The 20,440-nt window shown below is 36.9% G+C and overlaps 1 protein-coding gene across 1 annotated transcript in view; it reads left to right on the top strand.

The window, feature by feature from the left end:
• The window catches only part of EFNB2 (ephrin B2), a 52,512-nt gene extending 42,615 nt beyond the window's left edge, over positions 1-9,897 (top strand). The window contains exons 3-5 of the mRNA XM_081948424.1: positions 3,740-3,832; positions 4,563-4,676; positions 7,132-9,897. Coding sequence (XP_081804550.1) covers positions 3,740-3,832; positions 4,563-4,676; positions 7,132-7,514 — 590 coding nt within the window. The 3' untranslated portion in view covers positions 7,515-9,897. The remainder of the gene's footprint in view (positions 1-3,739; positions 3,833-4,562; positions 4,677-7,131) is intronic.
• The last annotated feature ends 10,543 nt before the right edge of the window (positions 9,898-20,440 follow it).

The raw sequence follows: 20,440 nt of genomic DNA, 5'->3' as shown, positions 1-20,440 counted from the left end.
TCTATATGCTAAAATATCCTAGAAAATATTCTCTCACTTTGTTGAACACTTACTATGGAGTACTAGGTCAAATAATAGAAAACCTGCATTTAAAAATGAAGAAATCAATGTGCATAAACATTTATATAGAGGCATTCAAAATATGTTCCCGGGTTTTATGTTTCTCTGCATAGCTAGTCTGACTGAAATACAGATGATAATCTGTTAAAAAATGGGAGCAGCATATCTAAACTCTTGTATTGTGGTTTTATGTATGGTTATCGAAAACCTTACTGCTGAGCTGTAAATTGCAAATGTTTTTGGACATAACAGAAAAATAAATTTAGCTAATGTGGCAGCCTAAGAGTTTTTTTTTAAATTTGCAAGCATTACACAACTGTTCAGTTTCTTAGCAAGTTGCTAACCACCTTTTTTTTTTAATTATGGTACACTTTTGCTGTGTTCCTATTACATGGCCCTCAACAATCCATTGCATCGCTTGTATGGTGGAAGGTGGCCACATTTTGATTGTAGATAGTGTCTAGTGGGTACAGTCAGGAGCATGACTGAAATGAAGCTCTTATGTGGTTTCCTTATATGGAAAGCCTGGCTCATTTCTCTCCTCAGCCTTCAAGACAGGAACTAAGGATGAAAAAAAACAATTGATCAAGGTTACCACATTGACTTGTAGTTGCACTGGAGCTGAGGCTTAGTTTGTGTTTTTGGATCTTTGCATGTATTTGGAATATATTCAAAGGAAGTATAAAAGCTGAGGAATATAATAGATAACAGGTGAGAACTTGTGTGTTCTAATATGCAAATGTTCTAACAGAATTAACTAAACGTCAGCATTCTTTTTTATAAACATGTCACATGCATGCACAAATGTTCACATATACGCAGAATACATTAGACAGTGCAGGAATTGGTTATTCAGACATCTAAAAATTGACTCTGAAAGGAACCACTACCTCCCATAGTAAAGAATTCTGATACTTTTTATTGCAAAATCATTTACCAAATATTCATAACTCCTTCAGACTACACTAAATTATAAATGTAACATGAGAGCATTTTTGCAAAACCAGCTTCAAGCCAAGGGAGGTTCAGTTCCTTAAGGTAAGCAACTACATAATAGTATATATTTCTTTGGCAATACTAGTTTTCAAGGGTTTTGTTTTGTTCTATTTTGAGAATAAAGCTCTCGATTGTTTTACGTGATTAGAGTGGCATCTAGTTAAGATAACAAACCATACCTTTTCTTTTGGAAAATCAGCATGACCCTGGCTATACTCTTACATTTTAATCAGAGAAAGGTAGGTTTTTTAAAAAGTGAATTCCTGCATCTTGGCATTAAGAAGAACAAGTCACAGTTTATTAACTACACTGTCTACTGGAGTTTAATTTTATTATTTCTGTAAACCGTATGGGCACAAAGGCAAAAACCAAAAGGTCATAAAAACACAGCAAAGATGCATTTGATTTATGTCCAAAACTGGTTCTTAGTATTGATTTTCTTTTCTCTGGGGGGGAGGAAAAAGATCTCAGCAAAACAAAACTATACATCTCCATTATTTTCTAGCAGTGCAAATGTAACACATCAGATCTGTTTTCTCCTGAATTACTCATTTTAAAAATGTACAGCAGAAGTTACAAAGTGAAGAGGTGAAATTTTGTTAGTCTCTAGCACCAAAAGACAAAATGTGCTTCAGAATCCAGAAAAATAGGAGAAGGAGCTGCAAGAAAGGGAAGTTCATGTAGGGAGGAATTATGTTACACCCACAAGGAGGGAGAGAAGTAGAACAAAAGCAAGAAGTAGATCAAAGGCAGAGAAAAAGTTCATAGTTTTTGCAGCTAGTGAGAAGATTAGAGAAAGAAAAATATCAACATGGGGCTGGGAAGACCTAGTGAAAGACTCTCGGCATATGAAGGAAACAGGAGATATATCTTTTTAAGAAAAGAAATATATATATATATATAGTACATTTTAAGAATAGAAATCCCCCAGGAAAAATGTGGGATAACTAAAAGACCGAAAGAAAAAGACTTATGGGGCCCTATCTAAATTAGATGAAAGGGTGATTCTGCTGAGTGCCAGAAGTCTCATTTAATTACTTTTTCTCCATGGGAAACCCTACAAGTATTTTCATGGCCTTCCCTTATTTCTTTTCTTTCATATTTTGAGTAAGTGGCCAGATGTAGCATATGTGCTGTGAAAGGCTGAAGAGCCTCTCTTTCTTTCTTTCTCTCTCTCTCTCTCTCTCTCTCTCTTTGTGTTTGTGTAGGGACGATTAGAAATGAAGTCCAGCCATTTGGCACCGATGCAATAAATTAGCAATTTTATTTTTGTAAATCAAGATGGACAATCGGCAAGACGATTTCTGGATGATTTCTGTAGTAAACATTGTAGATTAGAATGGTAACCTGCCAATTCCATCCTGCCCCTCATAGTCTTCTAATCAATAGCATGGCAGGAATTTTCACCTGTTCTATTGGCAGTTTTCTAAGGGACACTTTTGTTGTGTTTGACTCTCAACTGATCTGTGTAATCAGTATTTTTAGAGCTTGCTTTTGAGCTATGTGAAGAGAGTGGTAAGCTGAAAGAATACAATTGCTGCAGTGAGATTTTTGACAAGCAATGTGATTCCATTTTAAGGAGAAAGTGTCTCTCTTCAGTTAGGGTTGATATATATCACTAGATAAATGTAGATAAAGGATTCATTAAGGTAAAGTAGCTAAGGAATTAGGAATGAGGTAAAATGATTATTTGAATTACTTTGTGTGTGTGTATATATACACATACATACATACATACACACACACACACGTGTGTATGTGTAAAGTAAAGGTTCCCCTCGCACTTATGTGCTAGTTGTTCCCGACTCTAGAAAGCGGTGCTCATCTCCGTTTCCAGGCCAAAGCCGTCTCCATGGTCATGTGACCAGCATGACTAAATGCCAAAGGCGTACGGAACACTGTTACTTTCCCACCAAAGGTAGTTCCTATTTTTTCACTAGCATTTTTATATGCTTTCGAACTGCTAGGTGGGCAGAAGCTGGAACAAGTAATGAGAGCTCACTCTGTTACGCGGTACTAGGGATTCGAACTGCCCAACTATCTATCTATCTATCTATCTATCTATCTATCTATCTATCTATCTATCTATCTATCTATCTAAAATCTCTGATGCCCTTTTTACTGTTTTTAAAAAGGCAAAACGTACCTGCCTCATTGAAGCTAAATAAATGTTAGACTTCAATTCATATCATATCTTACCTTGTTAGTATATAAAGGCAAGCACTCGAATATATAAATGAATTATTACAAACTGTAAAATAAAGATATTCACAATTTTTCCCAATCTAAAAATACAGGATTTGTTTCATCTGTGGGATTTCAGTTCAATAAAAAAATTAAAAACTAAACTTCCTTGTTCTGCTGAACTTGGCAGACTTCTTTCTGAACGAATTCATTTTTTCAAGGGAGTGGAGATGGGTGTGGAGAGCAAACACTGGTATAATAAGTCAGTCGACAGCTATGGAAAAAGGCACCTGGATGAATTAGAAACTAAAAACACAGCCTGAACTGAATGTTTGTTTGTTCTCTTAATTGCCAGTATTTCCCAGCTTTTTCTGGACAAGCCTGAACAACAGAAGTAAATTTGGAGAAGTGACATCTGTTTTCAACTACTCTTGTTTTGTGTGGGTGGCTGTACCTGTTAGTATCCTGAAAACTTTGATTTGTTTTTTTTTCCAATCAGCAACATCCAATGGATCCCTTGAAGGCTTGGATAACCAGGAGGGAGGTGTATGCCAGACAAAAGCCATGAAGATCCTTATGAAAGTTGAACAAGGTAGTGATCATCTTTATTATTGTTGTTGTTGTTTTCGCTCCCCAATTCAATGGCCCTGGCTTTGCAAAGTTGGGTGAAACTGTCTTATATGCTGAAGCAAAATTCTATTTTCTGCAGCTAAGTTACTGACATTTTATAGGAAGAGTTAATTCACTAAGATCTTTTCATTGAACAGCTCTTCTTAGAAGGATAAGTCATCCTTGAAAAGTATGTGCTCCAGTTATTCTTGCTTGTAGAATATATATTAAAGTACAGTTTCATAGCTCAAAATTGTTTTAAAAGGAGAGGGAGCTAATGTTTTCATAGCTTTGCTTGTAACAAAACCTCACTAAAAATGAGGGTTTTGTTCATGGTCTTTTTTCTCATCTACAGATAACCTATTGTACAGGGAAAGAATGAATTGTTCTTCCTAATTAGAGGTTGATTTAGTAGTCAATCAATTTGCTTGGCTGTGCTGAAATGTCATTTGCAAAGGCTTTGTTGCCAATTTCAGAAACCCCCTTCATTTTTGCTGATAGCTTCACAATCTGAATCTCTAAAATAACTATATAGCTTTTTTTTAAAAAGAAAAAAAAACTTGCTTTAAAGAGGAAAATTAGATTCTTATATCTCCTTGTAGTCCTAAATAAAGGACCTTCTGTTCAAAGCCATTCATGCCTCATGAAAATTAATAACCAGCTTAGAAAGCACATTATTATTAGTTTGTAGTGAATCATTTGTGTTCTTTCAGTTCCCAATTCTGGTGGGTCCCCAAATAATGCTGATCCAACTAAACGCCCGGAACAGGAAGCTGGTACCAACGGGAAAAGCTCCACAACAAGTCCCTTTGTAAAGGATCATGCAGGTAAACAGGAGAACATCTCGATCCTGAAGGAGGGTCTGTTATGGGCTTATCTAAATGCAATCCTATGGAGACTGGGGTGGGGGAGAGATTACCTATGGTAGAGGAGCTACCACTTCCTAAACTCCTTAGAGCTTGCAACAGCTACAACAAGAGTGACAGAATGGCTTTTTTCCTTTTTTCCTCTTCTTAAAAACATGCTTCCTCCCCACTGATTCTGTTGGAAAGAAGTTATCTATGTCTCTTCCAAGACTGGCATAACCCTCTCTCACACACATACAAATTCAGAGTATGTTGGGGAATGAAAATGCTTAGCTTCAGAGCTTCCCTTATATCATTCTGGTATGTTCCTTTGTCCTTATCACCTGCATGGCCATGGAGCTTTGGCTGCTGATCAAGGGACAATCTATGCATCACATTTTTCTATCTGTTCATGGAAAAGTCTCCTGAGAACATCAGATTGCACCTCAAAAGCATTAATCAAACCAAACAAATTCAATATATAACAGCCATTTTTTTTTAAAAAAAGAATATACCAATCCAAAGAGCTTCTGCAAAAATGCATTCTCTCTCTCTCTCATGTTTGGTTTCATATAAATTTGGTTTCGTACATAGTTGCTACTGATCTTTAGGAACAGATCTTACTCTAAAACATTTTGCAATTATAAGAAATGGAATTTATTAAAAGAAAAAAAAAATAAGGAAAACATTGGTTGCAGTCCAGGACATAGTTAAACCCTCTTATTTGGTATGCATTTTAAAATTTGTATTTTTATATTGAATCAATTATGGATTGCCATCATTGTGTCCTGGCAGCATTTCTGAAAGTTTCATTTCCTGTCCTGGTGAAACCACCAGCCTGCTCTTACTTGGAGAAGCTAGCAATAGAGATATTGTCCTAATTTCAGCTTCCCATGCAAACATATAGTTGCTGTACAAAGGTTGTCCCTATTGATATCAACAGCTTGCTCTTCTGCTAGAGCAACTAACCACTGCTACATTCATAAAATTTGCATGATAGTGACTCTGTGTTGCAATTTCCCATCTCCTGAAACTGATAAACAAGGTTCAAAAGCCCTCTCCTCCCCCCCTCTATATTGGCATGCCATGGTGGCTGGAGTTTTTGCTTGGTTAATTATGTTACCCGCCAGCACTTTAACATCAGCTTCTTCTCTTTACTTCACTTGAACAAGAAAGAATACACTGGAGAAAGTTAGCAGAAAGAACAGCAAACTGAGATTACGGTTCAATATCGTAGATACTAATTTATTTTAAAATTCCCATTAGTTGTTTCATGGCTTCTTTTCAAATTTATTTGCCCTCATCCTTACAGACCTTTTAGTTGGCAGCTAGTAAACATCAATACTTTCATATACTAGAAATATAACGTGCAGTGGCTTTTCACCTAAATTTAACATCACCGTAATATTCCCATTTAAATCAAGTAACGAGTGGCAGCTAAATTAGCACTTGATTTTTTTCCAGTGAGAAAGCATTTGATTTAATTAATAAAACTTAAATATCCTTGCAATAAGGGCTGCTGCTCACATTATGCTTGCTTCTGATGTCACAGTTTTACTGTTTGAATTCTATAAGCAGCAAGTCCCTTGCTACTAAATATGACCAACACACTGGAACCTTCTGGAATGGTGGTGTTTTTTAATTTAATTTGGCAACTTTTGAGGTGTGTGGACTTCAGGTCCCATAATTATCCATCCAGCATGGCTGGGGAATTCTGGGAGCTGAAGTCCACACCTCTTAAAGTTGCCAAGTTTGAAAAAATACTACACTAGAAGGTTCCAGTGGGCCATGATGCCCCAGTACAAAATACAATTTTCTGTGCATCAGTTAAATAACATTTTGGTTTGGAAAGTTATTAAAAGTCCGTTTCAAGACTTCAGTTTGGATAGAGTCCCAACACTGATAAGCCAGCAGTTCCTTCAGTCAGTATTAGAAAAGTTAAGTTGAAGCCTTTAGATACTTATTCCACTCATCAGTGTTTTCATTTTGTTTTAAATTCTGGGCTACATAATAAAGATGCATACCCAGACAGGGAAAGGCACACAGTAGTATAGTTCAATACAAATTGGTATTTGTAAAAGATAGTGACAGATGACTCTTGAGAAATCCTGTTTCCCTATTTTATTCTATTCACTGCCTTAAGCTGGCCAACGTCTGGGGAGACATTACATGCATCAAAGGCTGTTTTATCAGTGCTGTCCTTCTATGTTGATGGGTGAAGAGAGATACACAAAGTGTAATTTGGGAGCAACATGATAGGAGAGAAACAGTCAGAATGTGTCCTTGTAATGTGAATGGTTGCATCTAGCTACTCAGGTTTTCAGAAGAAAATTAAATATGGCTACAAAGTGGTGATGGACAGTGATTGTTTTGAACTTAGATTTTTCCCTTCTCTTTCTCTCTTTCTCTTCCTGTCTCCCTCCAACCTTATTCCCAGGTCCCAACTCAGATGGGAGCAAAGCTGGACATTCCAGTATCCTTGGTTCAGAGGTGGCCTTATTTGCAGGGATAGCTTCAGGGTCCATCATATTCCTCCTCATCATCATCACACTGGTGGTTCTTTTGTTGAAGTATCGAAGGAGACACAGGAAGCATTCGCCTCAGCACACGACAACTTTGTCACTTAGTACATTAGCAACCCCAAAACGCAGTGGGAACAACAACGGGTCTGAACCCAGTGACATTATCATCCCTCTGAGGACTGCAGATAGTGTTTTTTGCCCTCACTATGAGAAAGTCAGTGGTGACTATGGACATCCTGTGTACATAGTTCAAGAGATGCCCCCTCAAAGCCCAGCAAACATTTATTACAAGGTCTGATGAACACTCAGTGTGGTACCTGTTTTGAAACTCTCTCTCTCTCTGTCTGGTCAAATGCTATCCGTGACACAGAGGTTGGGGATTGTGATGAGCCACTGTGTGGGTTCCTGGACCAGATGAGAGGAGGGAACAGCAAGCTCCACCCTAATACAGAGAGCTGCTTTGAGGGGGCAGCTTTCGAGTCTGTAGAATTCCTGTCTTGGTGAACAAGCATTTACTTGGAAGCTGGAAGAAGTTACATACAAGATTCCCATAGCAATTGCTGTTTGTTCATCACCTTCTAAGCCATGTGCTGTAGGCATTCAGGCACGTACAAAACCCCCCAGGGAAGATGGAGCAACTCGCAGATACTAATGGTTTTAGGCATTCTAGGAAGAGAGTCTTAAGTCATCAAGCTTGAAATGCAGCCCTGTGACTTTGTGTGTGCTTCTCTTGGTGCTCATGGATTTGTCTTACAGACCTCTGCTTTTAAGTAAGATTTTAAACTTTTTTTGTTTGTTTTAGTCAGTCCCTGTGGCATTTTACTTCAACTGAACGGCATTCTGTCATCCTTCACATGAAAATTTATGCACTCCATATCACGCATTGCTTTTGGAAAAGTGATTTTTCTAAAAATTATTTTTTACCATCCCATATTCCACCTATTTGTGAAAGCAGCCTTACTTGAATGGATAATGCTTTGGGAGAGACTTTGGGCTTGCTGAAAGGAGAATCTTCCAGCCAAAAGCTAGCTTGTCAGCTGAATCCACAATAGAAGTGACGTGTGGCAGAAGAGGGAGGGAAGGGCTGAAAGAATGCTACTGTCTCTGGAATATCAACTAGACAAAGCTAGACAATTTAAATAGCACAGCACTTTGATATCCGGAGTTCAATGAAGAGTGTTAACACACAGCAATAGGAGCAGCTGATTAGGGTCTGTACTTGAAGGATGCCAAGGTTTTCTCAAATAGTAACTTGCAGGAGGAAATACTTCTCCCACAAAGTAGTGCAAGTAAATTAATGTGCCTGAAAGACAAGACAATAGAAGGCTGCTGGTGATATATTAGGGCACGACTGCTGTGGTACTTTACCAGCAATAAGACGTACAGCTTTGAACTAGCTGTAGCAAAATCTTGGTCTGCTTCAAATGATTTTTTTTAAGCAGACGCAGCTGCTATTACTTACCATATTTTATCTAATCATAGGGAAAAAGAAAACAGCAACATCTGACATAGACAAATCACAAGCATAATGGTCAAGAGGGCTATATTCCATCACTTAAAACAAAGCATTCACATCTCTATAAAAATTGGTCAGGATTGTATTTTTCCTTCAATCAAGCCTTTTGACATTCTGATTTCTGGCAGTGCATTTTGAGTTAGTCTTGCACTGCCATTCGTGGGATTTTTCTCTTTCTGAAATAAAGCACATATGGTAAACCACCACGATGCAACACATTCGGCTACAAGAAGGGGAGGTATAATGTGACTTATTTATAATAAGTGTGTAGAACCCAAGGGACGTATGGTAGCAGATTTTGTTCAGATTACTAATATATCTATATATTGAAATTGCACAGAATCCTTACAGAAGATGTGAAATTCCTCTGTGACCATGAAATCAATCTGGCTACTTCTGGGGAAAAGGAGATCTTTAACTCCCAAAAGAAACAATAGTGAGAAGAAATGTAAAATTAACCAAGCCCTCTTAGCTGTTTTACATAACTGGTAGACTAGGAAACAAAGCCCCTGAATCATGAGAGATAAGTGTATAACTACACAATGTATTTTAACAAGATATTCTGATATGGCTTTTTTTTTGTGTGTGCTGTGTTTTCCCGCCTTGCCTTATGAGATGGAGTATTTTTTGAGCTGGATACCAATAGGAAAGTTTACTATAAAGTTCCTGCTTTGAAGCATAGTTGTTGTTCTCCTCCAACCTCTGCCCCCTGGGGGACATAAATCTACTTTTTTATGTGCTATGCAAAATAGATGTCTTATCACATAATCCTGTTACCATAGCAACACTTCACTTTCTGGACTCGAAAGAAGTTGTAGCTACAGCATTTTAAGGTTCTCAACTTCCACAGAGCACATGCAAAAAAGAGAAAAAAGAAAAAAAAAAAACCACCACACCACACACTACACCACAGAGTCCTGTCATAGAAATGATTACTTTCGGTATTTCCTGAACCTGAAAATGACGTTGGTGCATGAAGGGAGAGATGGAGGGGAGAGGAAAGCGAGAAGTAGCATGGTTCTGTGGGAGGTTACTATGGTAACTAGCTGCAGCACAGAAGCAGTCGTTTCCTAAAGCTTTTCTCTCTATGAACCCATCCATGCAAGGTTTTTCTTGTAAGTCCTTAGGATTTGGAGGGGAAGTGGAAAAATAGATAGGGTAGTTTTTTTAAAAAAAAAACCTGAAAGCGGTTGTTTAGCCAGTTAGTTCCCTTCTTATAATGTACTAAACACGGGGAGGGGAGATATTGAATAAATCTATAAAGAAGAGCAACCTGCAACCCAGGAGAAGGTGGGGGGAGGTTGGGACAAAGGAGCCCCATGTACCTGTGTTGTGTCTTGTGCAGAATAATGACAATCTTGCCAACTCTTCCTTGAGGTTGGTGTTTGGTTCAGCTTTGAAAAGTTACTGTAAATGCCTTGCTTGTGTTAGCCCTAACTTTTTGAAAATTTACATCATCCTGTTTTGAGAGTGAAGATGCTGTAAATAAGTTGAGATTGACTGTATATGGATTTGGGGTGTTACAGTAGCCTTATTCACCTTTTTAAATAAAGATTCAATTAAAAATACACATGGAATCAAGAATAAACATCTTTTCTTAACCAGACTGTGTATATAAAGCAACACTGGTTTTTTTTATAAAGTCTAAGCAAGATGTTTTGTATAAAATCTGACTTTTGCTATGTATTTAGCTACAGCTTGTTTAAAAGGCCGTGTCATTTCCCCTTTGCACAGTATCCAGGATAAAGAGATAAGATTTAAAAAGGTTGCCAAATTGCTGCATATTTGTGCTGTAACTGTGTACCATGAATATTTATTTAAAAATTCCTTTGTCCAGTTTGTAAGTAACACAGTATTATGCTTGAGTTATAAATATTTTTTTTCCTTTTTTTAAAAAAAAAACTAGACTGTCTTAGTTTTGAAATCTGCTTTGTTCTATGTTGCAGTTAGCCCCTTTGAGAAATTGAAATCTATGAAAATTCACATTCCACATCTGTTTCAAACTGAATTTGTTCTTTAAAAAAAATAAAATATTTTTTTCCTATGGAAATAGTGGATTCAATAGCCTTTTATGGAGGATGGGAAATGTTCTTCCAAACTTTCTCTTTCTTTTCCAAGTTAAAATTTTAATGTAATATTGAGGGGCGTGAAGATCCTTTTCTGCCTGAGAAAAGTTTTGCTTTCATTCACCCAAGAATGTGAAGTGTGGCTTGTTAAGAACTTGAAAGAGCCAGGTCCTACTTGCATATGCATTATATATAAACCTGGAGAACTAATCTTAATACTAAAATTGTTTGTGAGCAAAGAATTGATTCATGATATTCCTTTTCATGGGTTATATACAGGAACTGAGCAAATAAAATTTACTTAGGCACAGAATAAGTTTAGCACATAGCACTTAGACTTATATATTGCTTCATAGTGCTTTTACAGCCCTCTCTAAGCAGTTTACAGAATCAGCATATTGCCCCCAACAATGTGGGTCCTCATTTTACCCACCTCGGAAGGATGGAAGGATGAGTCAACCTTGAGCCGGTGAGATTTGAACTGCCGAACTGCAGTTAGCAGTCAGCTGAAGGAGCCTGCAGTACTGCACTCTAACCACTGCGCCACCTCAGCTCAATGATTTATTGTCACTTTGAATGTACACTAATCGGCATACATTAAAATGAAATTTCATTGCATACAGCTCTCACATCCTCTAATATGCACTACACAAACATGACCAAATAAATAAATGCATGCATACATACGTACATACGTACATACATGCATACATACGTACATACATGCATGCATACAAAATTATGCATATACCCACATATATGACACAGAGAAACAACACAGTTCAGTTTGGATGTATACGTGTCCAGGACCAAACTCTCAACAGCTAAAAAAACAACCACCCAACTTTCTAAATTTTCAAAACGGTGCCAATCTCAAATACTAGGATTTTGGTATTACTTCAGTTGTGGAGCAGGAAAAAAAGAAAATGTGTGGATCAGGGGTGGGTTCTGGCTGCCACTACTGCCAGTTTGCTCAGGGAGGCACCTCTCGCACATGCACAGTGTAACAAAAATTGCTCTGCGCAAGCGCAGAAGGCAAAAAAAAAGATGGCAGCACCTATGGCAGTGCCAAGAAAACCAGATCAGGGGCGTGGAAGGCCTAGGTTGATGCTGGTTCCAGTGGCCCAGGCCACCAAGTTACTACCGATTCGGCCAGTAGGAACCCACCTCTGCTGCGGATCTTATTCCTGGGCAATCACATGTCTTGCCTGCCCTACATTGAAATTATTTGAAGACTGGAATCTAGATTCAATCTCACATTTGTAATGCAGGAGCCATTACAAAATAGTATGATTTAGAAAGCTAGGGTACCTCTTGAAGACCACCATTATAAGGATACTGGGATAAAAAATATATAATGTGGTAGTGGTCCTTGGTGTTCTCTGAACTTGGTTGTTTTCATGCAGACATTTTGTTAGCCAAACTGGGTAACATTATCAGTGCTGTTAGCTAGTTTGGGTAATGGAATGTCGGCAAGAAAAAATCCAAGCTCAAGAGAGCACCAAGGACCCCTCATTTCAACCCTGAGGTACAAACATTTTCCTTTATAAATGCAGTGTATTTTACCTGTCTTCCTGCAAGTTTTTTTTAATGTTAGCCTCTGCAAATGAAGAAGCACTGAGTTCATATTTGCATTTTAGTACAGATTGTCTTCAATATCTACAACCATTTGTTTACGTACTAACTGTTGGAAGTGGCAACAGCACTGAAAAAAGAGACAACTGATTCTCGCACTACGACCATCGCAGCAACCCCACAGTCACGTGATAAAAATTTGGGCCCTTGGCAATATATTTACAATGGTTGCAGTGTCCCAGGGTCATCTAATTGCTATTTGCAAACTTTTTTAAAAAAACAACAACAAAATTTTATTGGTTTTTTAAAGAAAATAATCAGGGAAAAGGATAGTGGGTGAGGTTGCACATTTTGACAGTTACATTATGTAGGAAATGGCCCTCCCCCCCATTCTCATAACTTTCATTTATTAATACATTAAGTTGTTACTACTTAGTGATATTTTGTCAGCATATAAACTTATCTTCAAACAATTTCAATCATTTTATATCCAACAGATTTTCTAGTTCATTTTTGTGATCTGAGTTTTCTCGATGTTGCCTCTTCTCCCCACTCCAGCAGAGCTCAGGCACCTCCCGTGTCCTGTATATCCGGTGTAATGTCATCAGGTTTATCTAGGAGGATTTTGTTTTTTTCCATGAAGGCCTCCGCCTCCATAGTTGTATTAATTCTAACTCTCGTGTCCTCCCAGAAAATTAGCATATCTTCTGGCATGAGCCATCTGAACCACACCCCTTTCTGGTATAATTTCTTCGCTAGAAGCAAATATTTTATTATTATTATTATTATTATTATTATTATTATTATTATTATTATTATTTATTAGACTTATAAGCCGCTCCCTCTCCTCGAAGGGACTCAGGGCGGCGTACAATAAATACATAACATGTTGCACGGAGGAGGTATATAGAAAAAATCAATTATTACAATTCATAAAATAACACAATAATAATAGAGTTAAAAAACATTAAAATACCCTAAAATTTAAAATTGCCAGGGGGATTAGAGGATAGAGTTATAGTTGAGCCAGGCCGGCTAGTTGGAACAGGTGGGTCTTGAGTTTCTTGCGGAAGGAGCTGAGATCAGTAGTAGTCTTAATGTCGGGGGGGGAGGTCATTCCAGAGGGCTGGGCCCATCACAGAGAAGGCCCTGCTCCTGGGCGCCGCCCTCTGGCACTGCTTAGTGGACGGCACCCGGAGGAGTCCCTCTCTGTGAGAGCGAATTGGTCGCAGGGATGTATGGGGCAGGATGCGATCCCGCAAGTAACTAGGTCCTGTGCCATGGAGCGCTTTAAAGATGGTGATCAACACCTTGAAACGCACCCGGTAGACCACAGGGAGCCAGTGCAGCTCGTGCAGGAGAGGTGTTATATGGGAGTATCTCGTACTTATTTGCCCGTGCGGCAAAGTTATCTCTAACTTTCGTAGGGATTTGTTTCAGGATGGCTATTTCTCTATCCTTGTATTTTAATGCTTGCCCCCTTTGTGCACTCAGAATCTCATCTCTTGTAGTCTTTCTAAGAAATTTAATGTGAACCCCCTTGGAACATTGTGTGTTCTGGCATATGCTGAGTTTACTCTATAGACCAGGTCCATGTCCTACCCTATCTGTTGTCTGTCTTTTTTAATATATTCAGCCAATAAATTTGTCATAATATCCCTCAGGTCTTCATCATCAGCCTCAATTACATTTTGAAATCTAAGAAAAAAAGACATTCTTTCAAATTCCATTTTTATCTGCTATTTGCAAACTTCTTAGTTGACCTCTGACAAGCAAATTCAATGGGGGAAACTGGATTCACTTAACTGCAGTAATTTGCTCCACATCCATGGCAAAATATTATAAAATTGGGCATGACTCACTTACCAAGTGTATTGCTTAGCAGTGGAAGTGCTGGTTCCAGTTGTCATAAGTTGAGGACTACCTACATACTGATGTCGTAATTTTTGATTGGCAGTAAACTTGCTATTCTCCAGTCCTGTCTCTGATACAATGAATAGTAAAATTAATGCAAAACAAGACTTGTAGCCCCTTAAACACATTTTTCATTCCATCAAATTTCACACACACACACATGCATAATTTTTGCTTGAAGGAAAGCAAGAGAGGGGATAGAATGACGAAAGAGCCACAAACATTCTTGCATTCAGACTACGAATGTATAATATGAGATAAGAAATGTTGGTCTTTGATGAATCCATGAAGAATTGCATGAAATCTTTTAATAATTTCGGATGCCACTAATTCAGCTTGAAACCAGTCTTTGTATATACATCTTCTCAATTATTCTTGGGGTCAACAAAGAATGCCTTGATGGAGTGTAATGTATTGTCACTAGATTTCAATATGGCCATTTATGCTTATAGATTTTGCCCATTTATTTTTTATTATTGCCTAAATTGCCCAATGTTAATTGTGGCAAGACGTTGAATAATGGTAGCATATACTATAATGGGGCCACAAAGTGGTTTAAGTTCCCCAGTTGTTGTAGGTGCAACTATTAGGCTATGTAAAATATTGACGACTATGGGAACAACGTTGGCATTTAAATTGCAGGTTTAATTCTGGTGTCCATATTGCCTTGGGCAAAGTGGTTGTTTGCAAGCCAGTTTGCAAAAAAGAAGCCTCATTTTGCAAGATGAATGATAATTAGATGACTCTTCGTTGCCACTTAGAGATTGTCCAGGTTTGGTAGCCCTATTCTAGATCATTGAGATTTGATTGGTTTAACCCGGGAATAAATGACCACAAATGGTGTTCTTTTCTTCTTTAACATTGGAATAATTTATTCCTAGTATTTGTCAATCCATTAATTCATTGAGCAGGTATTATAATGTGGGAAATGCCTTATTTGCATTTCTTGGTTGATGGAAGATGGAAAAACTGATATTCTTACAGCAATTCAATATGATTGCAAGGAGCTCTACTTTCTGAGGCCATATCCAGCCTGGATCACCAAGAGTTAAATGCATGGAAAAAAGCCTTAGGAAATAAATAGAAATATTTTTCACATTTCATAGATGTCATACTCTTCATATTCATTTGAAGTATTAGAATATGAATCTTACTACTTTCTTTGCTTTATTACATATCCACCACAAACAAGCCTCTTCTTTACATTTGCATTTCCAACATTCATTTGAAGGTGATACATTCAATAAATTTTTTGTAGGAGGAAAGAAAATAGATCTACAAAGTTGAAGTTTAGCGTAGCAGTTCCCATACAAATATTTAAATCTGGTATGCAAATACTGTTTTATCTGCTTTTATTAACTTCTTAGAAACATCAAATCAATAAGTCACTCTGCATAGTGATATCTGCCAACAGACAGACAGACAGATGATAGATAGATAGATAGATGATAGATAGATAGATAGATAGATAGATGATAGATAGATAGATAGATAGATAGATGATAGATAGATAGATAGATAGATAGATAGATAGATGATAGATAGATAGATGATAGATAGATAGATGATAGATAGATAGATAGATAGATAGATAGATAGATAGATGATAGATGATAGATAGATAGATAGATAGATAGATAGATAGATAGATAGATAGATAGATAGATGATAGATAGATAGATAGATAGATAGATAGATAGATAGATAGATAGATGATAGATAGATAACAATTGCAATTATTATGGTATTAAAGCAATTGCTTATCATGCTAAATACGTTGATACTTGCTCTGGCATGTAAGCCATCTAAATTGAACAACAGCAAAATAAATTCACAACCTTTGGTAAAATAATACTTTTCACCATATTTGTTTTGTCAATTACTGCCTTCCCCTTGGTAACCATTACATGCTGGTATACATTTTAAGTTATGTTCATTTCCAAGCAAACTGTTTCATTGAGATGCATTGTTACTTCATTAATATTTTACAGTAATATTTAATGCAGTATCAGAAATAAAGAGACAAACTGAATTTTTAGTGTTCCATCATCATGACATTGGGTGAATAGTTGTTAAACATTTGCCTCTAAATTATCTAAAGGCCCTGTGTTTAGCTAAGCAAAATTGCTGCTTTTTTGCCGATGAAGGTTTTTGTAGCCATTATTTTCTTCTGCTTTTCAGTCTGATTTTGCAATTATCTTATAGAACAATTATTTTGGAATCAGATTATTAGTATTTCTTGAATCAAGAGTTGAGGAAGAATCTTGAATCAAGAGTTCTGCGGAGATTCTGGAATTATTCTTTTCTCACCAATTAATGTGTCCTCTTAAAGAATATCTTTGAAATAATTGTATCATGATTGCCAGTGTAATTCTAGGCATGTCTACGAAGAAGTTGGTAACTAGCTTAGTCTATATTCAATCCACACCACTCTGTTATTTTACAGGTAAGTGAACATTTAATTACAGGGGAGTAGGCCTAATACTTTATGTGGACAATGAATGGGTGAACAAAAGGCCCTTATTTCCATTATTCAATCTTAAAATCGTAAATACAGACACATCTATATTTAGGCATTTTTTTCTGTGACACATTGATAGCATTTCTTGTTATCTGCTCTGAGACAACATGCAAACCCATCGCAATCATTTCCAAATATGAACTCTGAAACAGGCAAACATCATGACCCACAAATGGGTGTTGAGTAAGGAAATGACATTACTTTTCCGACTGCTTGGCTAATGAGTTTCCTTGAGATTTTGATCTGTGATGAGTTAACCTCACATGTACTGATGAGAGCTTGTTGAATCTTCAGTGATGTTCAGAAACCTTATGACTGTTGCATAATATGGTAATGGGGTGATCAATAGAATGGAAAACGTGTCAGCAATACTCTATCATATTATCTATTAGGAGCAGAAATTTGTTTCACTGGAAATGACTTGAGAATCTCCCAGTCTAAGATAACAATAGCTCTAATTTCAATTCACTGCCAAAAATATAGGCACAGTAAGTCTACGTTACTCCCTGTTAGGTTTCAGATATAAGGATCTTTAAACAAAGGAGCTATTCCTGTGTGAGTGATGTTTGAATTCTATTTTTTATCACAAAAGGATGGCAAGCCTCATATAAATGAACATACGAAAGATCACTTTCTCATATGTATGAGCATTTTAATTCAATCAGCTTTATGTAATGATGCATCAGGTACACTGATCTTGCGATAATCATAGCTATTGTAGCGATTGCACATAAAAGTAGATTCTGAGTTGTTTGCTTCTGAAGCATCCCCCCCCCCAGACATTTAAGAGTTCCTTTCTTTCTATGACATTGTCTTACAGATAAGAATTTATTTTTAGCTTCTGTTAGTGTACCTGATTCTTTGAAGACTATTAAAATTACAATTCTATATTGCCTACTCAGAAATAAGTCCCTCTGTGGGTCGATTTGATTATTAGACAGAGACTTCCTCATCTAAAGTATTTGTTTATTTAATATAGTATTTTTATTAAATAAGGGATGGGAAAGCTTATAACTATTTGTAGACCCGTTATGTAAAGGGAGGAGAACCTATCAATTTTTTAAAAAATTTACTTTTCAGCATCCAGCCAAAATAGATTTTTTAAAAATGTTCAATAGTAGATCTATTTGACATTTGTGGAGACTTTTTTTCCCTCTTCTTTTTTTACACAAGAAGTTTTCTCTCAGTGTTGGATGTTCCTTTTTCTATTTTTCCTTTTTTTCTATTTTATCCTTGTTGAGAAAAGAAATACATTAATTAAAGGAAAAAAAGTCCTTCTGAATGCAGTGACTTCAAGTAACTGTACATAAAACTGTACATAAAACTGTACTGCAGTTGGTTCTAAAATTTAAACTCAGGCCTTTGTAATCAGATTTATTAGACCAGGGTTTCCAATTCCCAGGGGCAGCCCACTACCAGGCCACGGCCCATTCAGAACCAGGCCTCAGAAGCAGCAGGCAAGCATTGGTGTGTGCACAGTTCCGCTTGCAAACGCAGTGGGTGGCTGAGTGCACATGCACAGCTCCATTTGTGCAGGTGGCGGGCAAAAATGAAGCTGCACGCAAAACCATCGCCTCTCGCTCCCACCAGTCCACAAAGCCAGAAATGGTGGAGACCGCTGTACTAGAATAACAGTTCCTACTATATGTTTAAACCTCTTAAATATCCAGGTGCTTTCTGTGTGCTTTCAAAGTCATGAAATATTTCCCTCCAATAAAACACTGGTTATTTACAGAATGTAATAGACGCCATCATTTAAAAATAATTGGCCTGCCCCGGTCATGAAATTAAATTTATGAATACTATAGTGTAGTACTACTAGCAACTATGACTCAGGAGGACTGATTGGAGAAGCAGAAACTACATGGGGCTAGAGCTCAGCATCAGAACATATGTTGTTTAGTAAAAATTTCTGGTTCAATCCCTAGTTTTTCCAAGTAGGGCAATTTAAGATCTTGAATACTTAAGCCAATCATGGATGACACTGACATCATGTTAAGTAGATTTTTAAATTCTTCTATTGAGTATCTGCAAAGAGAATTTTACAAATGCTGAATATTTTTTATAATTACACAGAGTATAAAACCAAGTTGACCTGCTTTTTAAACTGAAGAAAAAAGATGCACTTGCATTTAAACTGATGCTGACATGGAGCTATTGACTGACTGCAGCAACAGAATGTATTTCTTTATGAATCTGGGCTGAATCAATCTGATCTAAATGAAAAATAGGATGGTGTATATGCCTTGAATCATTCTGAGTAACAAAAGGCTCTCTTTAAAATAGAATAAAAGTGTAAGAAAGCGATGCTTCTAACATCTGCTACGTTAAAATTTAAAAACAAAAAAGCATTGCATCACTGAATCCCTTTTCATTGAAAAGACTTAATATCTGGTCACAACGATTCCCAAAATTGTTTTTTTTTCCAACAATTTATAAATTTGTGGGGGGGAAATGCATTAGTAGCTACCCTATTAAAACATTTTCAAATTCAAGCTCTCCTTTGACCTCCAAGCTTTTGCATTTGTTTGCATGTTATAGTGTTAACCTGTACATAATTAAACCAGTTAGGAGCTTTGGTTCATCTTCAGTAACCTTCATAAGATTTTGATTGTAATTTTTTGTATTACCAAACCTTGAAATATGTAAAAATTAGAAAACATCTGTTGATTAACCCTTGTTCCTTGATCATCATCTTTATCTTCTTCTTCAAAAAAAAAAACATTGTTTGTATGAAGTTTAGTGGATTTATGTCTTTTATGATCAGAGGTGGTATTCACTTACCTTCCCTGCTGGTTCACAAATGTGAGTGTGTGCATGGGCGCTCGGTACATTCGCATGCACCACCTCCGTGCATGTGCTCAGCCTTCTGTGCATGCGCTTTTGGTGAAAAAAGGACCTAAATGGGATGCCATAGAGCTGGGACAGGTAGGCAGCACCACCCATGATTTCCGCTACCGGTTCAGGCAAACTGGTCCGAACTGGTAGAGTACCACTTCTGCTTATGATACTTCTCCCATATTTTTTAATATACTATTGGTATGGTTATCATTATGGTTCTTGAAGATTTATTTCTATGGGTCATTTTCAGTGGAATGGCTGCTGATTTGAAGAGCAGACATAAAATATACTGAAGAAGACAGATAATTTTAACTTACAGCCACTTTATGCCAGATAAAATATGATTTGCAAATAATACATCAAGACACTTGTTATAACAAAATTAACTTAGAATCTGCTGGTGACCACTATCTTCCAATATACTACAGTGACATCTTATATGTTTATGTGCGTCAGCTGCTTCAGAAGCTGTTTCCATATACATACAGAAGTTTGGAAAAAGAACATCTTCAAATAGTAGTATTTCACACATGTTCCTGCATGTTTTGAAGCAACAGTGGATTACACAACACTAATAAAAATATCACGCTGCCCTTAGGTGTTATAAATGTGGCATTGCTAATTTAAGTTTCATGTCAAAGAAGGACAATCAAATTCAAATGTATAGCACATAATGGATATTTTCTAACAAAAATGACTGTTTCTTCTAGGTTTGATTTTTTTTTAATCATTTCATTTTTAAAAACTTGTAAGTATGATTCCCTGCTAGCATTCACAGCTAAAATAACGAT

The sequence above is a fragment of the Natrix helvetica genome, assembly GCF_964273705.1.
Source record: "Natrix helvetica genome assembly, chromosome: 3".
NCBI classification, from domain to species: Eukaryota; Metazoa; Chordata; class Lepidosauria; order Squamata; family Natricidae; genus Natrix; species Natrix helvetica.
This window is presented reverse-complemented; position numbering and strand designations above follow the sequence as displayed.